This window comes from Anopheles cruzii, chromosome 2 (assembly GCF_943734635.1).
Source record: "Anopheles cruzii chromosome 2, idAnoCruzAS_RS32_06, whole genome shotgun sequence".
Classification (NCBI taxonomy): domain Eukaryota; kingdom Metazoa; phylum Arthropoda; class Insecta; order Diptera; family Culicidae; genus Anopheles; species Anopheles cruzii.
Genome location: NC_069144.1, coordinates 45689961 through 45714307, shown reverse-complemented (window position 1 = coordinate 45714307; position 24347 = coordinate 45689961). Strand labels below are relative to the sequence as shown.

Below are 24347 nucleotides of genomic sequence, written 5' to 3'. Positions count from 1 at the left end.
GATATTTGCTTCCGTTTCATTTTACTACTCGTTGTACGTGAATGATGGTCATTATGGGGTCAATTGATAGCTAGGTGGTCGATAATTAACTAAAACCATACTGAAATTATCGGTAGGGGGAAAATATCATAAAACGGGAAAACGTTCACTAAATTAAAGGATAAAAAAATGGTAAATTGGTTCAACGCTTGGCAAGCAAAAGGAGGGCCATTAAATACGCGCCGCCGAATAGTCACGATCAGCTAACCAAATCAGCTGTGGGTTACAGTAAGTAAGAATGGACGTTACGGTTTATTTACATCTGTTTTGTAAAATGGCTGATTCCCCGATTGGTTAAAGATTAGAGACGCTCTGCAGCACCGAATCGCCGTTTGGACAGTCACTTTCTTCTACCGCGCATTGGAGAGATGGTTTTACAAAATATTCGGCCCGCCATTAACGCAGTCCCCTCGAATGGTTGATCCGATTGCGTCTGCTCAAATTGCGCCTTGCTCAAATGTTTACTCCAGAGTACACTCCGCTGGTTCCATATGCTGGTTTAGATGGTTAGTTTTAGTTAATTAGAAAAGCTCGACGTAATTTATTAGGGATTGCTAAGCCGTCTTCGCTGCGTGTCCCGTATTTCTGCTGCGTCCTCTGCAACCATAGGTCAGCGGGTTTGTTTTCTTATTCTCTAAACGGGCCGGTATTTGGGCCGCTCTCCTCGGCATCTGGTATGTACCTGGAAACTGAACGTTGGACATCGAAAAATTGCCTTGCCTCAGTTGGCAGCCAGCCAGCAAGACAAAGTGAGTATAGCGGCGCCCACCCAAGCCGCCGTGCGATGCTGGCGAGTCGGGTTACATGTTTACCTGTCCATAAACATACTTATTGCTTGAATACGTTTCCGCACAAAAACTGTGCTGCGTTCGCTGTGTACAGTTTTTTGTATGCGGGTTTGTGGCAGAGTGTGGTTTAAAAACTTAAAATACTTTTGTTGTTAAAAAAGACGGTCACCGGAATCTTTTCGATCCGATTCTCAGACCCCTGGGTGGCTCTCCCGTTCCGCGTTCCGCATCGATTAATACTTCCGTTTATCCCCCACAAGCGAGGGGAAACGTGAAACGTGCGCCTCCCTGGTCGTTCTTGCTAAACCTAACAGCTAATAACAGTTGACTGAGAGTGTTGGTTGTTCATAGCTACGAGATTCGTCTGCTGACGGACACGTTTACGGTCACATTATTGTTACTCACACAATACTTCTTCCTCTACTCTTTACCTCTCTTTCCCTCTCCTCGGCGTCCCAATTCTACACGTTCCCTTTCACGAACACTACTCTACCTTTCTCTCACTAACTTAGAAACTAAACTTATGCCAACAATTATATAAAAATAAGCTTTCGCTACTCGATTAGTGTCCTCTTCACGGGCGTCCAAAAATCGGTCTGATATCCTTGCGTTCGTGCCGCCCTCGCGCCCCCCGGCGCACACACTGGTTACGCATCACATCCGACGTTGCCTTCTGTTTTATGTGTGTGTCTGCTGCTATTTTAGTGTTAGTGTGTTGTCGTCGTTATAGTGCTCGCTAAAAAAGTTACTCGCCTTACTTTACACTATTTGATCAGTTCTGCTTGTGTTCAATCGGTTTCGGTTTGTTTTTGCGTTCACCCGAAGCGGCGTGAAAGAAGTACACTTCACGCGTAGTCACGTCGCTTGCGGGTTTCACAGAGAAACCACCGACGCCCGATGGTCTAACGTTTGTCGCTACTTACGGAGAGCGCCTAAAATGGAAACAAGAAGCCGTTTAGTAACGCGATTTGGTGAGACCAACCAGCCCCGCATATGCTTACCTTAAGATCAGACGTTGGGAGTTCGCGAGAACACATCGTTGGGATGCTGATTGCTGTAGTTTTGTCTGGAACATTGCTGCAAAGGGAAAGCGGAACACAACAGGATCTATCAGGCGACGCATCAAATTGATTTTATGCTGCCCTTTCGGAACCCCATAAACATGTTTGACCTCTTTGCCGTCGCGAAATCAACTGCGATATCCATCATCAAACAACGCGAACGGGGTTTTACAACGGTTCACTTCAAAATGGATCGTAAAAACGGAAATATTTTGCCCGCACGCAGGGCAGATATCAAAGGACAAGCGGTTGACGATAACAATAAAGCACACCATATACCATAAAATAGATCGCGACGCGGCGCGCTTATTACGACGACGCTAGGACATTATCGCCGACGAAACTCGGCGGCAGTATTAACTCCCCATAAAGAGCGCGGTGAGGGAGCGGCAGGGTGGTCAAACCCGTCAGCGTCCCTCGGCGCGATTGCATGCATGATCCCTCGCCGGGGGTGAGCGATTACTCGTAAAACGCTGTACTTACTGCTTGCTTCTTCTCCCAGGTTTTCATGGCCGATTTGTACTTCTCGAACTCGTGGCACCAGTCGGAGTAGATTTTCTGGTAATCGTTCGTCTTGTTCGGCGGCGTGCAGCTGAAAAACACAAACGCGCCGTTATTGCACACAGTTGGAATTTGCAAAGGGGCCAAAACACTTACCGATGCGCATCGACCGTGATGTTGTAGCTGCAGAGGAGCGACCCACCGAGATGGCAATCGTAGCGGCCACCGTCCGCCTCGTTAACCGAGATCACCACCAGGCCGCGCTCCGTCGTCTCGATGTACTTGGTCGGGTTGTACTTGATCTCGTAGCGGCCCTTCTCTTTCGAGTGGTGGTACCACGTAACCGTTTGGTCCTTGAGTATTTCCGGAATCTTCACGAAGCACCCCAGGTGGACGCTCTGGCCGTAGGTGACGATGATTTTTTTCTTCAGCACGCTCGTATCGCAAATGTCGTACGTCTCGTTGCCAACATCCTGCGCAAGAGAAGCGTCATGATCAGTGACGGTCAGGCCAAAAAGCGAGGCCCTCGGATGCATGCATACCTGTAGAAGACCTGGCTCGTACGGCTTGCAGGTACTGGTGTCCTTATCCCAGCCACAGTACGGATCCTTCACGCACCGGAAGCAGTTATCGTACCGTCGGTTGCACATGGCCAGATCGATCTGCTTCACCCGGTAGTCGGTGGCCACGTACAGCGATTGGCGCTTCTGGCTCAGCTCCATCACCTGGATCGCTTCGTTCTGGGCGATCTCGAAGATGTCCAGCAGCTTCGACCTCGACTCGCCGTTCCGCAGGTACTGCACGATCTTGTAGATCCGGCCCGCGTTCGTGCCGACGTAGTACACGATGTACTCCTGGCTGAGTATTTCGATCTTAATTCTGCAATAGACGAGTGTACGGGGTGTGACAGGACTTTAATATCGGATTCACACCACAAATCGCTAATCGCAAACAACCCTAAACCATGACCTCGTGGCGCGCGTGGAGTGACCTTCATTCGTCGAACCCAACACAACCTGCGGGGCGCAAAAAAGCGGTATCGGATTTTGTGGTTAGCCGCACTGATTGCACCACACAGAGAGCCCCGCGCGTAGTGAAGCGTGGCCGCACTGGTATGCATGAATTAATACCTTCACAATGGCCACATGTGTGGGTTTTTTGGAGTCATGGTGGTTTCATAAAATTGCCCCCCACAACGAGTGGCCCTTCATTGGGTCATTAGCGGGCTGCGGAAGAAGACACTTTGTATGTTGCGCCGAAATTCGTGCCCCCCCGTTTGCGCCCCTTCCAATCGATTCCGTTTCCGCAGGACACGTCGGACGGAACGTGGGTTTTATTAAAAGCTTACAGGCGGCAGCAGCAGACGCTAATTGACGTTTGCCGCAAGCATTTTAAACCGTTTTAAACCCGACGACGATGAGGGCCGCGCGCTGTGATCGACATTTTGGGCCATGCGTCGCGTTTTACAATTCGCTTTTATATCGCATTTTTTAAATCCGTTTTTTCCGTACGCAATCTGTGGCCACACCGAATGACCCACAATGGTCGCGTCGCTTCTTTCTGGTTTGTGGTCTTTTTCATGCTGCACTGACCACACCGGGGCGGAGGGAGCTGTAAAAAGCTGCCGGAGGCTTATAATTGCAGTTGCAGCGTGGCCCGTTGGCACAGGTGGCCCCAAAGGTTGCCGTGCGGGGCGCCTCTCGTGTGTGCAGGGCTTTTGCCTGCAATTAATTATTCATAATGAGCGCGGTCATGTGGACGTGTGCATGTGCATTGTGTGTGTCTGTGTTGCAGGTCCTTTGAGTGGATTAAGAGAGTATGGTAGCGCGAGTGCAACCTCCATCCGACCCGGTCGTGGGGCGAAAAGTTTACTCTACCGCGTTATTATTTATAGTTATGCTTGCCCTTTTTTTGCCCCACATTTGACGCGCGCTCCGTCCTGAGCCCGTCAACCCGGGACAAGCCGCAAACGGATTTCTTCGCCGGACACAGAGCGACACGCAGCAGCCGCAGGTGGTGCAGAGGGGACACAATAACGCACACGGATGCACGCAAAAGTTCCACAACGCGCGGGCATTAAAAAAGGATACTGTTTTTGTGGGGAAAAACCTTTCTCCCCCATATAAACCCACCGCGCGGTTTGTGGCAAATAAAAACATTTCGAGCGTAAGCGTTGCGTTTGTAAATTAATAATTCCACCTGGTATTCCGTCATTGTGGTCGGTTTCTGTGGATACACCGAAACTTCGGGATAATGGGCCCATGATTGGGGTTCAAAAATGAGCAAATCGGTTCGGTCTAATGCACTCAATCATTCGACAAAATGCAAAATGCTTAAATGGCTTCATTAGGTGCGGCTATTGTTTGACGTACAACAATACGCCGTTTGGGGTGACAGCTTATTGAACTCCTTTCAAATGAGCGTCCCGTAATAAGGCTCACTGCGCGGTGGTGTGTGGTGCACCGAATGGAACCCTAAAAGTGGCCCACTTGCCACCCGCTAGGCTAGCTCTCGATTTAGCGTGGGACGCCAATTATCCGGTGTTTCGATGAACATCGAAAAGTGCGCGATTCGTGAAATCGTATACCCATACGCCCACGAGTGCACGGGGGTTTCATCTGCCGTAATTAGTGTCATCGAGAGCGCCACACACAGGTCACCAGGTACCAACGCACGAGCAATTGATATGAGTGCACGCGGTCCTCTCGCCCGGCGGGTAGTTGTCGAGATTGATTGAAAGCCCACTCGCTCGCCGTGATGTTGCTACATTGCATGCTGCGCTCGTGTTTGTTTAATTATGAAGCGGAATTTAAAGTGGGCCACAGTTCGATGTTCGACCGAGCCGAGGGCACCGGCTCCGAACGCAACATCGCCCAACGAAACCGCGGAGTGTCCTTTTTCGGGTTCATTTCTCTCGAAACCAGTTGAACAACAATCATGCATTAGGTGCTTGCCATATCGCCGGCGTCCGAGTTGACCCCAATCGTTGTGGATCCGTGGTGGTGATGGTTGACCCGTATTCAAAACGGACGGGCGATGTGTCCGCCCGATACGGAAAAAGGATTTGTTGCCACGGGCGCACTTGAAAAATAGAATTCCGAATCATTGAATGCTGCACATGATCCGGCTACGGCTTGTGACCCTTGCGGCGCGCGAACCGCGGACACAAACTTCAGCTACGGAAGGTTTCACCTTTTGCATCACTTTGTGCGGTTGTGCGGCCATTGTTTTGTGGGATCCCCGCGAGCGCGCACGGATCGTGGACCGAGGACCAATTCATTTGCAACCGTTGCTTCGCCGGAAGCGGAAAGGTTTTCGGTGCCATTCAGTTCCATTCGATTGCCGCGGATGGATTACAAACAATGAGCTCGCGTAGTAATGAGTTACTACAACGAACGCTTCCGTAGTGTGGGACGCGCTTTGCTGTGGAGCTGGGATACTGGAGCGTGAAATTGAAATTGCTATTTGCGGTCCTCGTCGACGTGGCCGTCTGTTTTTTTGGTGGGTCGGTCGGGATGGCGAGCCCCCCGCGAGTGTACTTACTTGTCAACGACGAGCTTGGTGAAGACGAGATCGCGCTTGTAGTAGACGGGATTGTTGTGCTCGTGGTTGACCGCCCGGTCCATCAGCGGGTGCGAGCGGATAAAGTTGAGCACCGAGTCGGGCAGGGTGGACGTGTCATTGACGCACGTACCGGGCCGCGGTTCGGGGATCTTCGAGTTCAGCACCGGCAGCCAGGCGGAGTTCGATGAGGCCTGTTCCTTGAATTTTCCTGTGGGAAATCAATGGAAGCAGCAGGTAAGCGGAAGCAGGTAGGTAGGTAAGGTGAGTTCTCTCGCGCGCGCACGAGGGAAATGAATGACCGCAAGGATATTAGCGAGATATGACGTTGGAGACGTTGGCGCTTGACGGAAGGCCTTCGCCTTATCCAGATCCCGGGGACTGCCGCCGGTGCGGTGGTTTCCATTTTCGCAGTAAATCACACTTCGTGACACTCGTCTTATCACGACATGTGACAGCTGTCACGCAACACACGACCGGCGAGGGGATTTACCCCAACGCAGGCAGTCCCGGATACTTCCTGGCGTTACGTCAATCTCGCACGGCGAGCACGGCGGCACCCGCGGCGGTTTTCGTGCGCCAAGTGAGCGGATTCTTGCGCAAGAACTGTCTACAGAAAGAAAGACGGAGGCGTTTGGGAAGCGTTCCGCTCACTGTCCGAAACTTACCGGCGAAGGCGCCATGAATTTCGTTAATGTCGAAACTGCAGACCGCTGACCCGACCAGCCCGTTGGTGCTGGTGGTGAACGTGGCGTAGAACTTGGTCTTGTCCGACGGCAGCTGGTACACGTCCTGGATCTCGTTGAAGTAGAACGGAAACTCGCCCGAGATGCTGCAGTTCAGGCGCGCCTTCAGGTAGGTGGCCCAGTTCTGGTTGAGGATGTTCTTGCCGCCGGTGTCCTTCTTGCAGACGCGCGCCACCCGCGAGTAGACCGCCTTGCCACAGTTGATGTACTCGACGGCCGTCTCCCGGAAGAAGAAGTACACGTGCTCGCCGATGTCGAACGAGCCGACAAAGTTGGGCTCTGGAAGTGGAAAAAGGGAAAACAAAGAAAGATGTACAGTGAAGTCGATCGCAAAACAACACAGATTCTTTCACGGTGCTGGACCCCCGGGAGGCTTCCGGCAGCTTTTTTTCTCCTTCTATAAATTCTACCAACACGATGCAAAATGCAAAATATGAGTCTAATTTTCACCCGAACCGACGACCGACTAGCTCGTCTTTTGCGCGCCCGCAAAAGTTGGTGGCGAAATTTTGAGTTATGGACCCGCGGCAGCAAACTAGTTCCGTGTGTCCGGCAAATCTTGGCGCCCCCCCCGGCACGCCACTTGGCGGACACAATGTATCGTATCGTTCGGTTGATAGAAGCGTAACCGGTCCGTGGCAGCTCGAAAAAATTCGGCCCACCGAGAGAATGGAAAAACTTTGCGCCGCCCAATGCCGAGAGCCGGGAAAGTTGCGACAAAATGTCCGCACAATACCGGGCCCGGCGGCAACGGCAGCGGCGGGGTGGTAACGGTGTGCGAATTCGAAAGTTGCCAAACCAAGAGAGGCACCCAAAAAAGGAAAAAAAAACTCGAAGGCGAACTGGACGAGAAACAAGTTACAAGTTTTCCATCTGCTTCTCTGTGAATGAAAAGTTGCTCGATGGTCATTTTTCCCGATTTGTCCGAGCAAATTTTCTGCTCGTTCCCGGCAGGCAGCGTGGCTGGCTGGTTGGCAGGATTTGGGGTTCCTCTGGCTGTGTGGACAAGCGGTACCCACGCTATTCTTTTGAGTGGATTATTACGGTTTGTTTCACAATCCGTCCGAGCTCCAACTTTTCGCCACGATCAACGCCCGGGGCCGGCGATCGGCGTCTTTTGGCAGCTCCGCGCCGGCCCGGCCCGGGGGGACGAAGGACCTAATTTTATGATTGAAGGATACTCGGGTTTCAGTTTTTAATGCACTCCAGATCAAAGGAGGTCCACGGCTGAAACTGCAGCTCGCCGTTTTGGACAAAGATTTTTGTTTTAATTTTGCTTTCAAGTGGGCACCCTTTGGTGGGTGGTGCCCCGGGGCCACAAATTGGCCCAGGACGCTGGTCTCGAGTGGCCGTCAAATGGCAACAACAAAACACAAAGGTCCCGCCAAAAAACAAGGGTCCGAGTTTCGGGAAAGCAGCGACTTTTCATTTAATTTACCTTAGAAAAAGCCGAAAGCCTCACTCGTGGGCCCTCGGTGTACTCGGCCCGGCCCGAGGACTGCCCACAATTTTCCGGCGCTTTTCAAGACGCTAATTGAAAAGACACGCACGCGGAGCCCGGTGGTGCCGGAGTGGTCCCACCAAGTCCGGCCGACTCCAACTAATTACTCGCCGGACTTCTTTCTTCGTTTCTACCGGAGCAGAGAAATTATTAAAATTCATGAAGAAAACTGGTCCCGGGAAGCCCGGTAATCGGGACGCCGGGACTCGGCAACGAAATATGTGGAGGTTATAAAACACCCCATGGTCGTTCGGTGAAAGTTTTGCCACGAGTACGAGTCTTTATATCGTGCTTTCCGAACGTTGGCATGGAAAAATACGTAATCCCAGGACGAGGTTGAACTTTGTGGAACACACACACACACGCCGGCAGAGACTCTTTGGCCACATTCTTACGAAGTACGTGTAGAGGCACGATCCGCAGCAATTTGATGCGTGCTGCCGCGGTGTTGGAAGGGGTCACATTACACGCCAGGATGCGTCGGAACGTTTCGGAACCGCGGAATATTTGGCCGTTGTTGTTCTTCGTCGGGTATCTAATTCGGCCCGGCGGATGCTGAGAAGTGGTTTGCGCACACGGCATAGATTGCGGGGAAACGAGACGTTATTGACGGGACGAAACGAAACGTTTGTTGAAAAGAAAGCCAACTGAACTTGAGGTCGGTCCCAAAAGTGATGCTCAAAATTCATTACTTATGTCGGCAGCGCCAAATGCCAGCGGACACCTGGCTAAATACCTTCCGCAGGCAGACACACGCAAAAAAAAGGACACCAGAACGAGAAAGTAATGCTGTACGATGCAGATAGGCGGCCTCGATGGATACGGAACCGCAGCGCGGATGACAGGACGACAAGGACCGTGGAGCGTGCTCCGTGCTCAACGTGGCTTCCGTAGGCGCGAAAAAAGGTGTCGGTGATTTTGCCTTCGTTTTCAAGGCGCGCCTCGGGGGAACAGTGAGTGGAACACACAAAAAACCGGGAAAAGTGGAGCCCGGACAAGGACCTTCCTTGTGAGGTGTTACTTAACGCGTGAGTCGACGGAGTGAGGTGCAATAAAGAGGCGCTTCAATTAGACACACTTGCGAGCCACGCGGTGGAAATGTGGGCGCGCGCGTTTTGTGGAAAAATAAATTGAAAATACCACCGCCGAGAACGGAGGTCGGTTACTTGCTCCGCTCCCATCGGTTGGCAATGATTAAATTGAGTCGCGCTGCGAAGAGCTGAATGGTTCACTCCGGAGGCGATACGCGCAGAGACACATTTGAGGTGCGTTAAAGGCTTGTGTAGGAATTTAATATCACCAGCAGCACGCACCTTGCGAAGATGCTGTAACGGAGTTTCGTTCTCAGTAAGGATTTGGCGCGCGAACAAACTGATAACTGTGCTGTATTCGAAGCAAAGAAAATTTATGCGGAAAAACTAGACATACCGACGCTTAATGTAGGCCTTTTCTACTGTTCGGGATCTTTAGACGCCATTTAATGGATTATAAGCTTTCACCCTGAGTGGATACGCCGCGAGAAAAGTGCAGCTCAGTGCTGTCAAAATGTGGCGCACGTGAAGAAAGCCCAGTTTCTTTGGGCATTCTACTACAAATCTGAGACCTTCGAACAATACTTGGACGAAGAACAGCCTTGTTTCTGACTTGAAATTTGGCCACCACTTTTGATGTCCTTTGCACTGCAGCCACCCTATCCGAAAGTCCTGTCGTACAAGAAACTTTTCGCCAAACTGACGACCCCCGGGCTCGGAAAGTTGAAAGTAGAAAGTAAGAAGGAAGGATTCACGACGCGTTCCGCCCATTGACATACCAGAACATGACGCCCGTTCCGTTCCCCTTTCCGAGCGTCGCGCCCGTCGTTTGTTTTTATTACACTTTGATTGAGTTTTTTGAGAGACACTTTCGCGCCGTCTTCCCGCCCGCTCGGCGGAGTGCGTCGCGCCGTGACGGGCCGTTCGGTTCAATTTGTTTCTCCAGGTTTCCGTTTCACCGGAGGATCACTGGAGCGCAAGGAAAAGGGAAAGCGTGGTCGGCGTACGGTACTAGCGCCCCCAATTGATGTACAGTTAATAGACGTGTAGGAAAAATAATTCTCCCAGAACTCACATTACGTGGCGTTTATAGAAGCGGAACTCTGAAGTCACTTTTTGCGGACCTTGCTCTCCGGTGTGTGTGTGATGGGGCAAAAACGGTGGGGCTTTTAGCTTCAATCAGCAGCGACCGCCTTCGTTCCGGTGTCTCTCTTTCTACGTTTTCATTAGTTGGAGACTTTTATAGATCGCCCGCTTTTTTTTCGTCTGCACCGTACATGGTCCGCTCCTTGATAGCATTATCAAGACTTGGTGTGTCCTTTCTCATTTGCACCTGCTGCGAGTGGTCCCGCGGAGGTGAAACTAGCGGCAAAAAAGGCAGACCCAAGCCCGGGAAAACTGTCTCCCTTGTTCACAGTTTGTCCACATCTTGGCCCTCCCGGCGAATGTGTGTCCCGTTCGTTTTTTGGTGCCACTTCGAGCGTGCTTTTACCTGCCCCCGGAGCGCTGTCAGATTTTATCATATTTTCCCCCGAGAGGTCTCTCTCTCTCTCTGTTTTGGGTTGCCGCGATTTTTCGTAACTAAACCGGAAACTTTCCTTCGACCCCCCGGCCGGGGAGGGATCTTCTCCGCCACAGCATCGCTCGCGCGCACACAGTAATTTAATAAAAAAGAAAAGTGCCGAAAATTTTCCATCGATTTTTTAATTAACCTCCCGGGGTGGAGACCCGGGCGCCCGCCGGGAAACTCCGACACCGGCGGTCGCCGCACGGCGCGCCGGTTTGCAGCCCGGTCGTTTCATGAATGTTTAACCAACCATCCGCTGAGTGGAAGGTAATGTTTGAAACGCTCCAGTAAAAAGGTTGCGGCACGGAAATGTGCAGTTTAATGGCCGATCAGTGTCCCGCACCGATGTTTGCGCGCTGAGCGAAAGGCTCAATATGCAATGGAGTGCATCGGTGCCCATCAGGACGGGGCCATTTCTCGGATTCCAATTTGGCAAACTTTAACTACAAATGAGTGGAATGAAAACACCTCGCTCTGAGGGGCGCATTAAGAATTCAACGATGACAGTACGCAGTACGTAACGCGACAAACGACATCATCCCCGTCTTTTCATGGCAACCGAGGGGAAATGTAATAAACATCCCGAGACCACGCCGGCTGAACGGCGACTGACCACCAACGGGCAACACACACTAGACTAGCTAGGAGTCGCACGCGCGCGCTCTGCAGTCATTAATTATTATGATGACTTTCCAACGGAAACCCGAAACAGATGAACAGAGTCTTCCGTAGCAGCACCAGCAGCAGCATCTCGTCGTCGGCGTCGCCGTGGTCGAGTCTGCAGCAGGAGAGTGGCGTAGGAAGTCTGTTAATTAAAAATTGTATCCTCCAGGATTGCCACACAGCAGAAGCAGCAGGGCGGGCGCGTCTAGGAGTCGCTCTCGTGGGGACCTGACTGACCATCGGCCAGCCAGCAAGAGGCATTATTCCCGCTTTGGGGAGATGGAATATTTTATTTCTTCATCGCCCGTTCGCCGTCGGGCGGAGAAAACGCAAATTTTCCGCATGCTTCCGGAAATGACCGCACCGAGCGATGGGCCGCGACGAGCACCGGTCGACCCCAAAAGTAGCCACCGTCGTCGTCGGGGGAACACACGCGGAAAGCTACCTAGCCCCCCGGGGGGGGCGCACGGCTTTTTTCCCATTAAATTTATGTACATGCGCACCAAACTTTATTTTTATGAACGTGCCATAAATTATTTTAACTTTCATTTTCGCCGAGGGAAAGCCGAACCAACCTGCGCGGCGGCACCCTGCTCTGCGTGGGGCCAGTCTCGGGAATGCATTTTCAATTTTCCCGGCCCAGAGTTTGTCTCGTTTCGCGAAGCTCACGTTTTGCTTTCGGTTTTTGGTGGTCAAGCTACTGTGATGGGCAAAAGCCGGAAGCGTGCGGAGTGGCTGATGACACTTTCGCTTTCCAGCGGCACGCACCGCTACGGGGAGACGGCTCCGGAGAAGGCGTAACTTTGGTGGGCCATTTTTTGCCCGGCCACGGAATCGGGTGATTCGTCGCGGATCCACAGACGAAATGAAGATGAACGACACACGACGAACGAGAAATTAGTGGACCCGAAATGGAACGACGGAGGGATGTGTGTGTGTGTGCGCGTGTTTTTTTCCGACGGTCGGAAAAGTGTAAATGGAAAACAGTTGCACAAACAGGAAAAATCGCAAACTCTGCCCACTCCGCCGTGTGGGTTTTTAGGAAAAGGACACCCCGACGGGCGACAACGACAGCGAGTTGGCCGTTTTGGCTGGAAATAAATAAAATAAGCGAAACGACAACTCAGCAGATGGTCAACGACCATCGTCGGGGCGTCAGCAAAACAGCGAGAAAAAAATCGGGACGGCGAAACAACAACACGCAGCTACAGGAGCGGCGGGTTCCTTCAGTCCGGCGACGGCCGGAACGAATCGACACATACGCCGGGAGCGGCTCTGTCCGTTGATTATGCTTTTTAATGTGCGCTGTGTGTCGACGGTTGCTATTTTTTGGGACGCCGAGTGTCCGCAGTTAGCGGTTGGAATTGGTCGTCCGCAGTTGAAATTCCGTTTTGGTTGATGAGAATTTTTAATACCGAAAGTGCGGACGGCGTACGATGGTCCGCATCCGTCTTGTGTCCGAGCGCTGGAATTGCTTCATCGGGGTGTGCAGCCGCCAGCCAATGGAATATTTAAGCAACGTTCGTCAGAAGGTAACGTTTTGAGCCACTCAAGACACCAGACGGCACACGCAAAGGATGAAAAAGCAATATTACGAGCGAATGGTGCACAGAACGCATCGTGTTATTGCCTTCCGGATGGCAACATTAGCGGTGGCTGCAGGAATACATTGTAAGTGTCATTACAGCATGGCTGGTGCCTGGCGTGGCACTAAACGGAATATTGAAACCTGCTCCCCGGCACGGCACTCCACGCCACCGTCCCCTGGGCGCTTTCGTGGCGAAAGTAGAAAATCGTTTAAGGATGCAGCACCGGATGCTCCAATAAGTGTCGCGCCGGTACTACGAAAGATGCATCTCGAAAATATAAGCACCGCTGTGTACTCTCTTGCGTTGGCCGTTGCATATTGCAAAACCCGCACCGCAGTATGCTAAATGCCGGTGCACAGGACGAGAGCGGCTTGGGACGCCCCACACCGTACGGCCATCCTGCGGCCGTTCGGTCGGTCGACGGGAAAGGGGCATAAAAATGCATCGAACGGACACGGAAATTATCATAGTAATGGGGCGTTGCAACATAAAAGGCGTCGTCTGGGTCCGGCTTGAGGTCCTCTTATCAATTGGCGCTTCGGGACGATGGAAAACCAACACGTCATCTGCGTGTCTTCAATCAACAACCGACAGAGCGCCAAAATCGGTGCTCCACATTGTGTGTGTGTGTGTGTGAGAGAGAGAGAGAGCACGCGAGAGAGGATCAGGACACTGATCCGGCACATCGAACGACGAAATATTATCTCATCCGGTGTGTGTGTGTCGGTTGGTTGGAGCGAAGTTTTTCAATTTCCCACAAAAGATTGCCCGCCCCGAGCCGGGCACAGACAACTTGCATAAACCGATTTTTTCACACTTCCCAAAGAAAAACCGAAAGTTTTCGTTCCGTTTTTCCGTGCTGTACACTCGTCGGGCGTCGCCACCGGAAGCACGCCACCGAGAGCCGACATTATAGAGATCCGAAAAGTTGCCACAAATTCATCGATAAAGAAGATTATAAACTCCAATCATTCGGCTTCCACCTTCGGCCACGGAACCGACGTGGGGATCGGTTTACACACACACACACACAAACCTGAGATATTTACCTCTTAAAGTTGTTTTCGAAAATAGTTTTCTCACCCAGCCAAAAACAGAGGAAAAGTATCGGGAGGAAAAAAGATTCGCTGGCGCACAAAAACCCGATCCCGGAGCGAAGTTGTCGCGCGACGCTGATTAAAATAATCGTAGTTTATTGGATGCGAAAGTTTTGCGTCCTTTCTTTCGCCAGGATTCGGGTTCGGTCCGATTTGGAGTGTACACCGGGCCCACAACTTATCGTGGTAAGCCACCGACACCAGCTTGAGGAAGAAAAATGGTGGCCCGAGAATACTTTGCGCGCATTAATTCATGGCTTTTCACACCTTTTCCGGTGCAGGAGCTGGGAAACTAATTTTCAGTTCTCAGTTTCAAAGCTCCCCGTAATTGGTAGAGTGTTGCAAAAGTTTATATTTTTAGGGTTTTTTTTCGAGGGGCACCATCACTGAATGCTGATGGAGGCGCCTGGTGGCTCCGGAACGGAATGAAGACTAAACCCCTGCACTGTGCGGAGTCCCCGGATAGGTTGTAACGGTGCGATGCTCGCACAACTTTCCCGAGAGCCACTCGGGCTCCGGTGCACAGAAGAATGCACGAAATTACACTAAAATACTTCAACACCACAGGCACACACACAATTACTGCCATTAGTTGGTTCGTTGGTGTCCCGGTCCCGCTTGGGCGCGAACAAGATGCCGCCGCCGCGACACCGCCCCACTTGCACCCTTGCGTCTCACGATGATAATGCCTGTGTACGCCAAAGCGTGAGAGAGCGTGAAAAAATCACTTAACCGCGTGCCACCGCCACCGACGGTCGCTTCGCGAAACTATGTCGGAAAAATGGATGGAATAATTTTTATGATTACGATTATTACGTTTCAACGACAAACTCAACGACACACCCCGACGACAACGGGCATTAATGATGGCGGAAGCCGGGGGATGTTTGCGGTTGAGCCTTTTTTTCGCCCTGTTCCCACTTTGCCATCACTCACTTCTTCCTGCTCCCGTGCTCCGTTCAGATTCCGCGGCGAGTGGATCCAAAATTTGACTTTTTTCACACCACGCGGCTGCGGGTGAAGTGCCGTCCACCGCCGTCGAGAAGGATGTCTCATTTCCAGTGTTGCCGGGAACGGGAATTGTTCTTCGAAAATGGGACTTCCTTTTCCGGCGCACACTGGAAGCTCATTCCCGGTGGGTGCTGTCGTAAGTGGTGGCTGAAAAGTGCAGCACTAAGTGCAGCAAAATGGCATCGGAAAGACGGAATGCATCTGTACGTTTACCTGAGCACATTTCACGTTTTGTTTGTAGTTTGCCGTTTGTTGGAAGGCATTATTGCTCTAAATTCTTATTATGGCTTGTTCAGAGTATAAAATGCAAACGTTTCTACTGGCGCTGATAGTTTAGGTTGGCTATAGTACGGTTCGGTCCATTCTAGGATGCTGAATTCTGTTCGGTTCTATTACAACGTTCGATCGATCGACGCCGACATCTTGACTACTTTAGTGTTCGATGAACGCTTCCACGGCAACATCCTAATCACCTTAGCAACCTGCAACATGAAACTCAATCTCTCATGCAAATTGCGCCAACATGCAGCACTTGTGCCGCTTCCGTCAGGGCCAGCAGCTTCTTAATGTATCGCATGGCAGCCGAGCGCAATATGGAACCGATTTTAAAATTCCTTCGAGAGTGCCCGCGCGTTAGCGCAGAAAGCGAGAATCGATCACGGGGGCCCGATCATAAAACCTGCGCAAAATCACTACAAATTCCATGAAAAAAAAGCTCAAGAAAATGGGGAAACCCTTGTGCCACAAGTACCGGAGAAATTACTCCGAACCCCCTTGGCGGCGGCCCGCTTGTCTATTGGCTGGCAACCGAGTTAAACTACTCTTGTGGGAGTGTAAACAGTGAGCAAAGTGTGCAGTAAGTCGCCTGCCCCACGGAAACGGGAAGCTTTCACTTTACGTACACCTGAGATTGCTGCATAATAGATCCCACTGCACCGAGCGCGATGATGAAACACGACGATAGAGGAGCCCGACCACGGAGCACCAGGCTGGTGCTCTAAAACAAACAAAAATCAGCATGCAAATAAGGTCAGCTGGGTGCGCTGAAGTGGGTATTTCTATTTTTTCGCAAAAGGCAACAGAAAAAAAGCGCCGACCGTCAGCCGGGGCACGGCAGGGAAAGCGGAAACCACCCACAACCGGCAGGACCCCTTGTGCACGCTCCGGCTTATGGTGTCGAGCATAAACAGTGAAGAAACATCATCTCCTCGAAAAGCTTGAGCCACGGCCGGGCGGCCCTCGAGGGCCCTGGAGCTTTTTAACAGTTTCGTGATGATGATGGTGATGCATCAGCACTAACGGGGTCGGTGCCGGTGTGTCTAGAGGGTGTTGCGATTGATGGGAAAACTAGTTCTTCCCGCAAACTTCACACACGCCGCCGTGTGGCGTGTCGCGCGTTTACGTGCCGAGGGCAGCGCAGTGATTCAGTACTCGGCGAAAGGGTTTAACGCCCATCGAGGGACACCGACACCTCGGACGGCGACGACGACGGCGCTCGACTAAAAGCGTAAATGTGTTTGTCAACCTCTTCGTCAACAAGGACACGGCACGGCAACCGGCAGCCAGCCAGCCAGCAGCATGAATGCATAAGCGAGCTAACCCCGATGCCGATGCGATGCAGAAACGAAGACAGTTTACATTTTCTCTTAGCAACACTAAAATTCCTCTCGACACCAGCACCGGGAGGTCAATTTTCCGAGGGGAGCGCCGGCTCCACTTGACGGGGCGATGTATCAAAGCGAACGCTGCAGTCAAATTGACACCGGCGCTCACCGGTCCCAAGCATTAACTGCCTGCAACACGGGACGTGGAACCCCCACTGCACCGGGGCGAGAAGTAATGGAATCGTTTTGACACACTCGGAGCAAACAGAAAACACAGCACGAGGAACTTCGACACCTGTGTGCGTGTTTCGAGAGTGCAGGGTCCTTTTTTCCTTAACGTGCACAGGGGTGGGCTTAAGAAGCGTCAGTCGGCTGGGGAGTAGTTTTTAATATTTGCGCAATGTGGCAAGGCTTGATTCGTTTCATTTATGCTCTTATTATGCTCCGTCTGAACAAATCAGAATGGTGCGAACATTCACGGGTGCCCAACACTCCTCCAGGGACAGGGAACGAATGAAACGGTGCGAGCGCGGTGCTGATGCGGGTGGCAGGATAGTGGCTTCTTGACCCGCGTGTCCCACACATACCGAGAGGGGACGAGTGCAAATACTGGACACCGGTGCTTTCGGTTTGACCGACGCCAGCCCAAAAGTCAGCGACCCGCTTACCGGCAGTTTTCTCAATCGTGGCCGAGGCTTTTTAGAGATAAGCATGGACAAGCATGCTGCAGCAGCATGCGGACACTGTGAATAATGGATGAGAAGCACGGCCGGACACGGGTCAGTGCACTTTCCGTGAGAAGGCCCACCAGCAGGTTCTAATGGATCCGCCGGAACGGAATGGGCGGCGGAATCTTCCGCTTTTAATAATGTTGACCTATGGTCAGAAGAGATGGTTTGCTTTGCAAAATGATTCCCTGTGTCCGGTCGGTGACCGTACCCCATCGCTAGTCAGATCAATCAAGCCGCACAAACAACAGGAAAGGCAAAAGGCATTTTTTGGGTTCTTCCTTGTTTATGCTCGTGAAAAATTGCTCCCCTATTAAAAGGTGGAATATTGCTGTCGTGTCATTACTTTTCGATGTCCAAACGAGCCATCCTGGGGGATGGCAACACATGGTTTCGTGTCTTCCGGTTCCGGCAAGATGTCGCGCGGCACTTTTAATATCGTACCACAAATGGTCTTGTCGTGGCTTGGCCATTTCGGTGGGTCAAATAACTTTACATTGAAATGTGGCTTTCACCTGTGCCTCGGGTTCTGGGGCTCGGGTTTCATCCCGACCCGACCCACCGTTGGAATTTTCTAAAGTTTTTTAAAACAAAATTCTACGAAAAGCGCCGAAACGGAAACATTACATTCCACCGAGCGTCAAATTTAGCTTACGTCACGTTCCTCTTCTTTGTAGGACCAATTTGTCCTCCTAATGACCCTCGGGGAAAATGGTCACATGAACTGATTTTGTCGCCAAAATCACACAACGAGAAACACCTAAATATGATCGTTGTCCGTCACCATCAAAAGTGGCCCGCGGCAAGGTGTCGCTTGGAAAATCCATCAAACTCCGGCCTCGGACAGCGGCGCCTTGGACTGCGGCCCTCGGGAACAGGGAACCATAATTGAGTTACTTTTTTCGTTTTCGGGACGAATTTTTTTCCATTTTCCGCAGCCCAAAATGGGAGCCCAGATTGCAACAGCTGGCCGCCGAAAGATGTGGCGCGCTGGTTCTGGTTGAAGGTGCGACGAAAATAGAAATGATATTCCGGAGCGGCCCGGAAGGGTGGGTGGCCGGATTGTTTTTCCACCACATTATTTGAAAAAACTCATAAGAAGTTTCACTCAAAAAATGGCGGTGCGCCGGTGACCGACGTGGCGCACGTGCAAATCTAATAACCGGAAGAAGGCAATTGCTCGAGCCGTAAGATTGTGTGTATGCGCAAGAGAAAAGCTAAACACATCCGCCCTGGCCTGGGCGCGCCGGCAACGGACAAAAGTGGGAAAATAAAATTTAATAGAAAATAATACATCTCGAGTTAATTTAAGGCCCATCTCGTGCGGGAAGGGTCCCCCATTTGCATAGATATTACTCCCCGGGGATACTTGTTAGCACATAGATAGGGCGACCCGGAACAAATCATTCCCTCGCCCTACGCCGGCCGAGGACCCTTCCTTTTTTTTGTCTTCAAACGGACTTGAAAAAAAGAGACGAGAGAAAAGAAACAACGCCCTTCGTCGTGTCGGCCAAGGAGCCCGGCGACCGGAGACCATTCTGTAAGAGATAAAGAAAAACAAATGGAAGCAACAGTGTGCCAAAGGGTGGTAACTCTTGCCGAAGGCCCCCTACTAAACTAGCGTCGATATCGGAACCGATTTTTTGTAGGATTCGAGAATCAATGATATTTGGCTCCCATTCGCAGCGCAAAAAAATGCGGTAAAATAATCCTGATGATCCTTGCTCCAACTCACCCACGTTCAGCAACCCGCCCGATACGGTTTCCGAATGCCCATCAACCTTTGACGCAGCCGCCCATCTACTCGCAGCAGTGTTGATTGTGGCCGGCAATTTGGTGCCGGAGTCCGGTTTTTTTCGATGTCGGCTTCAAAAGAACGCGATGCTGCGCTGCCCCGCAATCGCCCATGCGTCCCACTCTAATTGCATATAAATTGTGCGAAAAGGCAACTAACTACCCGGGCCCCCCAAGAAGAGGCAGCGGAGCGATCGGGTGGTGAAACAAATTTGAATTGCAAAGATGGATGTCAATGGTCATCCATGGTCCATGCCGGGGGCCGGCCGACAGAGCGGTTGGGAAGCTGAGAGGAATATGATTAAAGCAAATTTTCAACGCTTTGCAGCCATTCCAGGATCGCCCCGTCGAAGACCGTTGCCGTTTCCCGTCCTTTCGGGATCGAAAGGAGTAAATTATTCTTGGGCCGAAGAATGAAAAAACCCCGTTTAATGTGGTTGTCGGCACTTTCCAGTCTGTGGCCGCCGCTGGTGGGTTGGTTGCCGCCATTCCCCCTTGAAACCTAATGAGGAAAAAGATACGGAATACGGTGCGGGCGCGGCGTGGACGATTTGACGAAGTCGGGAAAGTAATTTTGGGCTCAGCTTTTTTCCGATCTCTCTCTTTCTCTCGCGTGCGCTTCTTCGTCACGCCGGAGACCACTTCAAATGATTGCACAATCTTGGCCACGTTTTTATCTACCCGCGGGACAGCAGGACACTCCGCAGGACTGGGCGCGTGAGAGAAGTCGGAGGGCCGGACCCAAAATCGGATGGACGGAACACAATTGCTGTGAAGGGCGAGAAAAGGACAAAAGAAGAAACCCGAGAAGCTCAGGACTTAAAATCTTAAGTGCTCTGCTCTGCGCCCACCCGACGACGCCTCAGCGCGGGACGCGAAATTGAAATTTACACAATCCCTTTTCTTCGGGATTTTCAAAGAAACGCGGCCGGCCGGGTATTAGAAACCCGGGCGGTCGGGCGCCTCAATTTAAAGTCGTGCTCGTGTAAATTCGCTTACTCAACTTTTAAACCGTATCACTGACTTCGAACAATGCCCCGCTGCCAAAATGGGGCTTAAGCCCATGCCTACCGAGTCGAGTGCCTTCGGAAAATTAGGCCCGTCTGGTAAAGGATTCTGGGGCGAATTCGTCATAACCATCCCCACCGAGCGGCCCAGGGTGGCCCAGTGCAACACGTCATTAGCAGTTAATTACATCGGGCCGGACACACATCGGGCGCTCGGTCGGGCCGAAAGTTCGCCCGATGCCGACATATTTGGGTGGAGGACGTCAGCCACCGGCCGCTACCCGGAGGACCGGTTTGTGGTTGCCTGTGGCTGTGGCGACCGGAAACCGCAACATCAAGACATTGCCGAGCCCAAAAGTGACGACCCCCACCCGGCTGGGTGGTGGTGGCCCATTACTGTGTTCATTTGTATGCCCAGCCACCGTGAGGAACGTGCCTTTGCCCAGCCCTCGAAAGTAGCCCTTCGCCCCGATTTGCCGATGCTCCGAAAGATGAGGTCCGTGCACTCGCGCACACATACGCATGGGGCACCGGCGCATTCATGGGCCTGTCACAATCCGGTGTACAAATTGATAAATTACCTCACCGCAAACGAACAAAACGCACACACACAGAGTGGCGTAGAAAAACGACCACCAGAAGCAGCATCGGTAGAAAAATGGTGGCAATCTTGGGCTGGTACGGCAGGCAGGCAGCAAAAGGATTCCGGGACATTCTTCAAGCCGCTCGGTAGAGCTAGAGCGGAGCCGACGAGCCAGCGGCCAGGATCACAAAAGGGCTGATTACAGCATCTCTGACAGGCCACCCGGAGGCTGCTCCGATGGCCGCCCGAGCGAAGCCAGAGAAATTAAGCTTTTGCAGCCGATGGTTGCCAACCTTGCCTACTATCTTCGGGCGCATGGCGGAAGGTGCCAACCGATGCTGCTGCTGCTGCCATACGTGAGGAATCACCTCACCAGGCAGGCAGGCGCTGCTACGTCTGGTGGCGAATTCTCATTTCTGCTCTACGATGCGACAAAGCGACCTCGGAGCGCGCAGAACCCGGGAGGAGGTTTGCTTCAGACACCATTCATACGGACCAACCGTTCGCAACCGAACAGGACCGAAGACGGAACACGGCAGAGACCCGAGGGTGACCTGAAAGCGGTACCAGCAAACGCGGGGCGGTTAGAGAGATTAAGACCATAAATTATACTCACTATCAAGCCACTTGGAGTCGTATTTCAGGGTACGCTTGAAGTTAAACACCTTCTTGCCAGTTGTCATGTTGTACAGATCGGTGCGGAATATCACCGTGTCGGCTTTCGTGAATTCGGCATTCGTCCCGGAGTACTGCAACCGAGAGAGAGAGAGAGTGAGTTGAGTTTGTGAACAACAGTAAATGGCGCGCGCGTCGGAAAGTTAGTAATAAAATTAGTTTACGCGAACGCATGAATCAATTCACAACACTTTTATTTTTCCTGTGACGCCAAGAGGCAAGAGTGAAAGCTCTTGCTCTCTCCCTTACCGACGGCGAGAAGTGTGCTGTCAGAAACGCCTCGCCGATAAGCGAGTGACGGCGGCATCCTTCGGCAAATGGCAAAATGGGGCGTGAAAATGGGGACCCATTTTCACGCCTTTGTTACACCCGGCGACCGATGCGAAGCGCTCGTTCGCTATATTTTGGGGCTTATCTCGGGCCCCGCGTCCCGATGACAACACACACACACACACGGTTCGGAAGGATCGAACCGAAAGTGTGTCACGTGCAGAGGTTCTTTCGTTGTTCGGATTTCGGATCTCTTCTCACTTGACTTGACATTTGGCCATTATTAGCCGGCGAGGGCTAGCGCACGGGCAAGGATGCATAAATTGGTGAGACGACACGGTGGTGCATTGATAAAAATGCTGCTGACTGTGGTGTGCATCTTGGTGCGAATGATAAACGGTGGCCACCTTTTGCCTTGGGTTGCACTCCGGAGATGAATGGATTTGAAGTTTCTCGTCCGTTGAAGGCAGCAATCAGCATCAGCATTTGTGGTATTTTTCCTCATTTCTCTAAATGTAATTGTTAGCACTTTCGTTGTCACTTACCAGCGCCGGCAAATCGCCCGGATTGCCCTGTTCCACGTAAATCGCCGTCGAGTTGTCGTACGGATCGTACGGGCACTTGGCAATGCCCAGCCCAATGCCGGGCACGTACTCCGACCGTGACAGCTGCGTTAGGTTAGACTACAAGAAGAACGAGAAGGAAAAAAACAAAACACACAGATCGTGAAAAAAGTTATTGAATATCGTTGATAAAGCGCCAAATGTAAATCAACGGGCTACGGGCGAAAATTAAAACGAAAAAATTCGGACCACCATCACCCCCTTCAAAAAAGGACAGTCTGACGAAATGAACCGAACGAAACGGGCCTTTTGCTGCCGCTGCGAGCCAAACGAGGCCTCTAAGCAGTGACTAAAAAAAATGTCCACCCGCGAGAGCGGAACGGAATGGAAAGCGAGGCCCAAAAATGTGAAATGGCAAAACAAAGCGACGGAACAAAGCGCCGTGCGCCGTCGACGGCGGTGGTAAAGTTTATAAATTTTCCAACAAAATGGCCGGCGAGTGATCAATTTTCCGGATTAGCAGCAGCAGCAGCAGCAGCAGCAGGACGAATGGTTCGGGTTTGCCGTTTGCCGGCTGTGTCATTGTTGTCGATGGTGGATTGTACTTTTTGCCAATTGCTGGCCCGCTGGCGGGGTGGGGTGGGGTGAGGGAAAATCTGACACAGAGTCCCGAAGCACACTCTCCCGGGCCACCAAACAGGGAAGGACCGTGCAGAAGGACTCTCCAAATCGAATATGTATTGATTACATAGTGAGTACAAAAACGTCGGTGGTCCGACAAAAAATGGCGACGGTCCCAACTACAGCCATTACTCTCGTTTTGGGGCGAGTGTGTGATCGAACTTGATCCGGTGGAAAATTGCGACAAACTGGCGCGCGCGGTGAGTGAAAATTCATCACAAAGAAAACTGACCATTGCCGGGCCGAGCAATGAATAAATGACCGAACCGGGGTCCGGTCGGGCATGCGAGTGCATGAAAGCCGAGTAACTAAGGGCTTTCCGCGGTGAGCACCAATTATGGGGCGCCCGCGTGTGTGTGTGTCGGTTTTTCCAACAAAAAAAACGCGGGGACCAAAGGGCCGTGGCGACATAAATATTAGATGGAATTTCAAACAAATCTGGCTGCAATTTTAGTTACGAACCGTGAACCAAAAGTCAGTCCCTCCGATCGAGGCCGAGCCGGCTCGGCGCTGTTTTTTTCTTATGTTTTCCGGATAATAGGTGCACGTTCGGATGCTGCTAGGAACAACACAATCCAAGCCGCGCGTGTGGCGCAGGGATTTTTGTTGGAGTGGACAAAAAGAAACAAAAAGCATAAAACAACATAAAATGCACCCGAAAGGGAAAATCAGCGCTCAAGAGGGGAGCATTTTGTCCACCGCCGACCGCCCGTGTGCGCGTTGCTCCGCTGCTGCGGCTGTTTATTTTTCCGCTCGATGATGAATTGGAAAAATTGAAATAATAAAACATTAAATTCCTGCACCGGCCAACAGGGTAAACAGCGAGAAAAAAACCGCCGCCGCCGCCATCACTAAAACAGGCTCAATCAGAGTGGAATTGTTTTAGTTATTCATAGGTCCGGGTTTCCGGGAGTTCTCGCAAACAGCACAATGCTTCGGTGCACCTTTTTAAAACAATGCCGGCCGGCCGAAAGAACCCGATAGGGTTGGCCCTTCAAAAATAACCGTTGGCCACCGACGCCATTTTGTTTTCAATAAACACAAACATTTAAAATCGACGGCTAAATGATTCGCACTGGCGCCGAGAAAAGTTCCAAGTCCCCAGAGCGCGACAGCAGCCGGGGTGGTTTTTGGGTGACAATTTTTAGGCCTCAATGTCGCCAGGCTTTCGTGGTGCAAATGTTTGTTTGCTCTGGCTTTCGCACCCGTATGTTCGTTAGGCTTCGGAAACCGTTTTGTGAGCGTGATTCGAGTGGCAAAACACCACCAATCAGAGCTCTGCAAGCC

At 51.7% G+C, this 24347-nt stretch overlaps 1 protein-coding gene across 1 annotated transcript in view; it reads right to left on the bottom strand.

Moving 5' to 3' along the window:
• Window positions 1–1700: 1700 nt before the first annotated feature.
• Window positions 1701–24347, bottom strand: part of LOC128279148 (semaphorin-2A-like) — a 158881-nt gene continuing 136234 nt past the window's right edge. Inside the window, exons 6-14 of the mRNA XM_053017866.1 lie at window positions 22362–22499; window positions 21488–21620; window positions 6619–6975; window positions 5933–6161; window positions 2932–3268; window positions 2546–2862; window positions 2372–2480; window positions 1829–1904; window positions 1701–1759 (exon numbers count right to left, since the gene is read on the bottom strand). Coding sequence (XP_052873826.1) covers window positions 1836–1904; window positions 2372–2480; window positions 2546–2862; window positions 2932–3268; window positions 5933–6161; window positions 6619–6975; window positions 21488–21620; window positions 22362–22499 — 1689 coding nt within the window. The 3' untranslated portion in view covers window positions 1701–1759; window positions 1829–1835. The remainder of the gene's footprint in view (window positions 1760–1828; window positions 1905–2371; window positions 2481–2545; window positions 2863–2931; window positions 3269–5932; window positions 6162–6618; window positions 6976–21487; window positions 21621–22361; window positions 22500–24347) is intronic.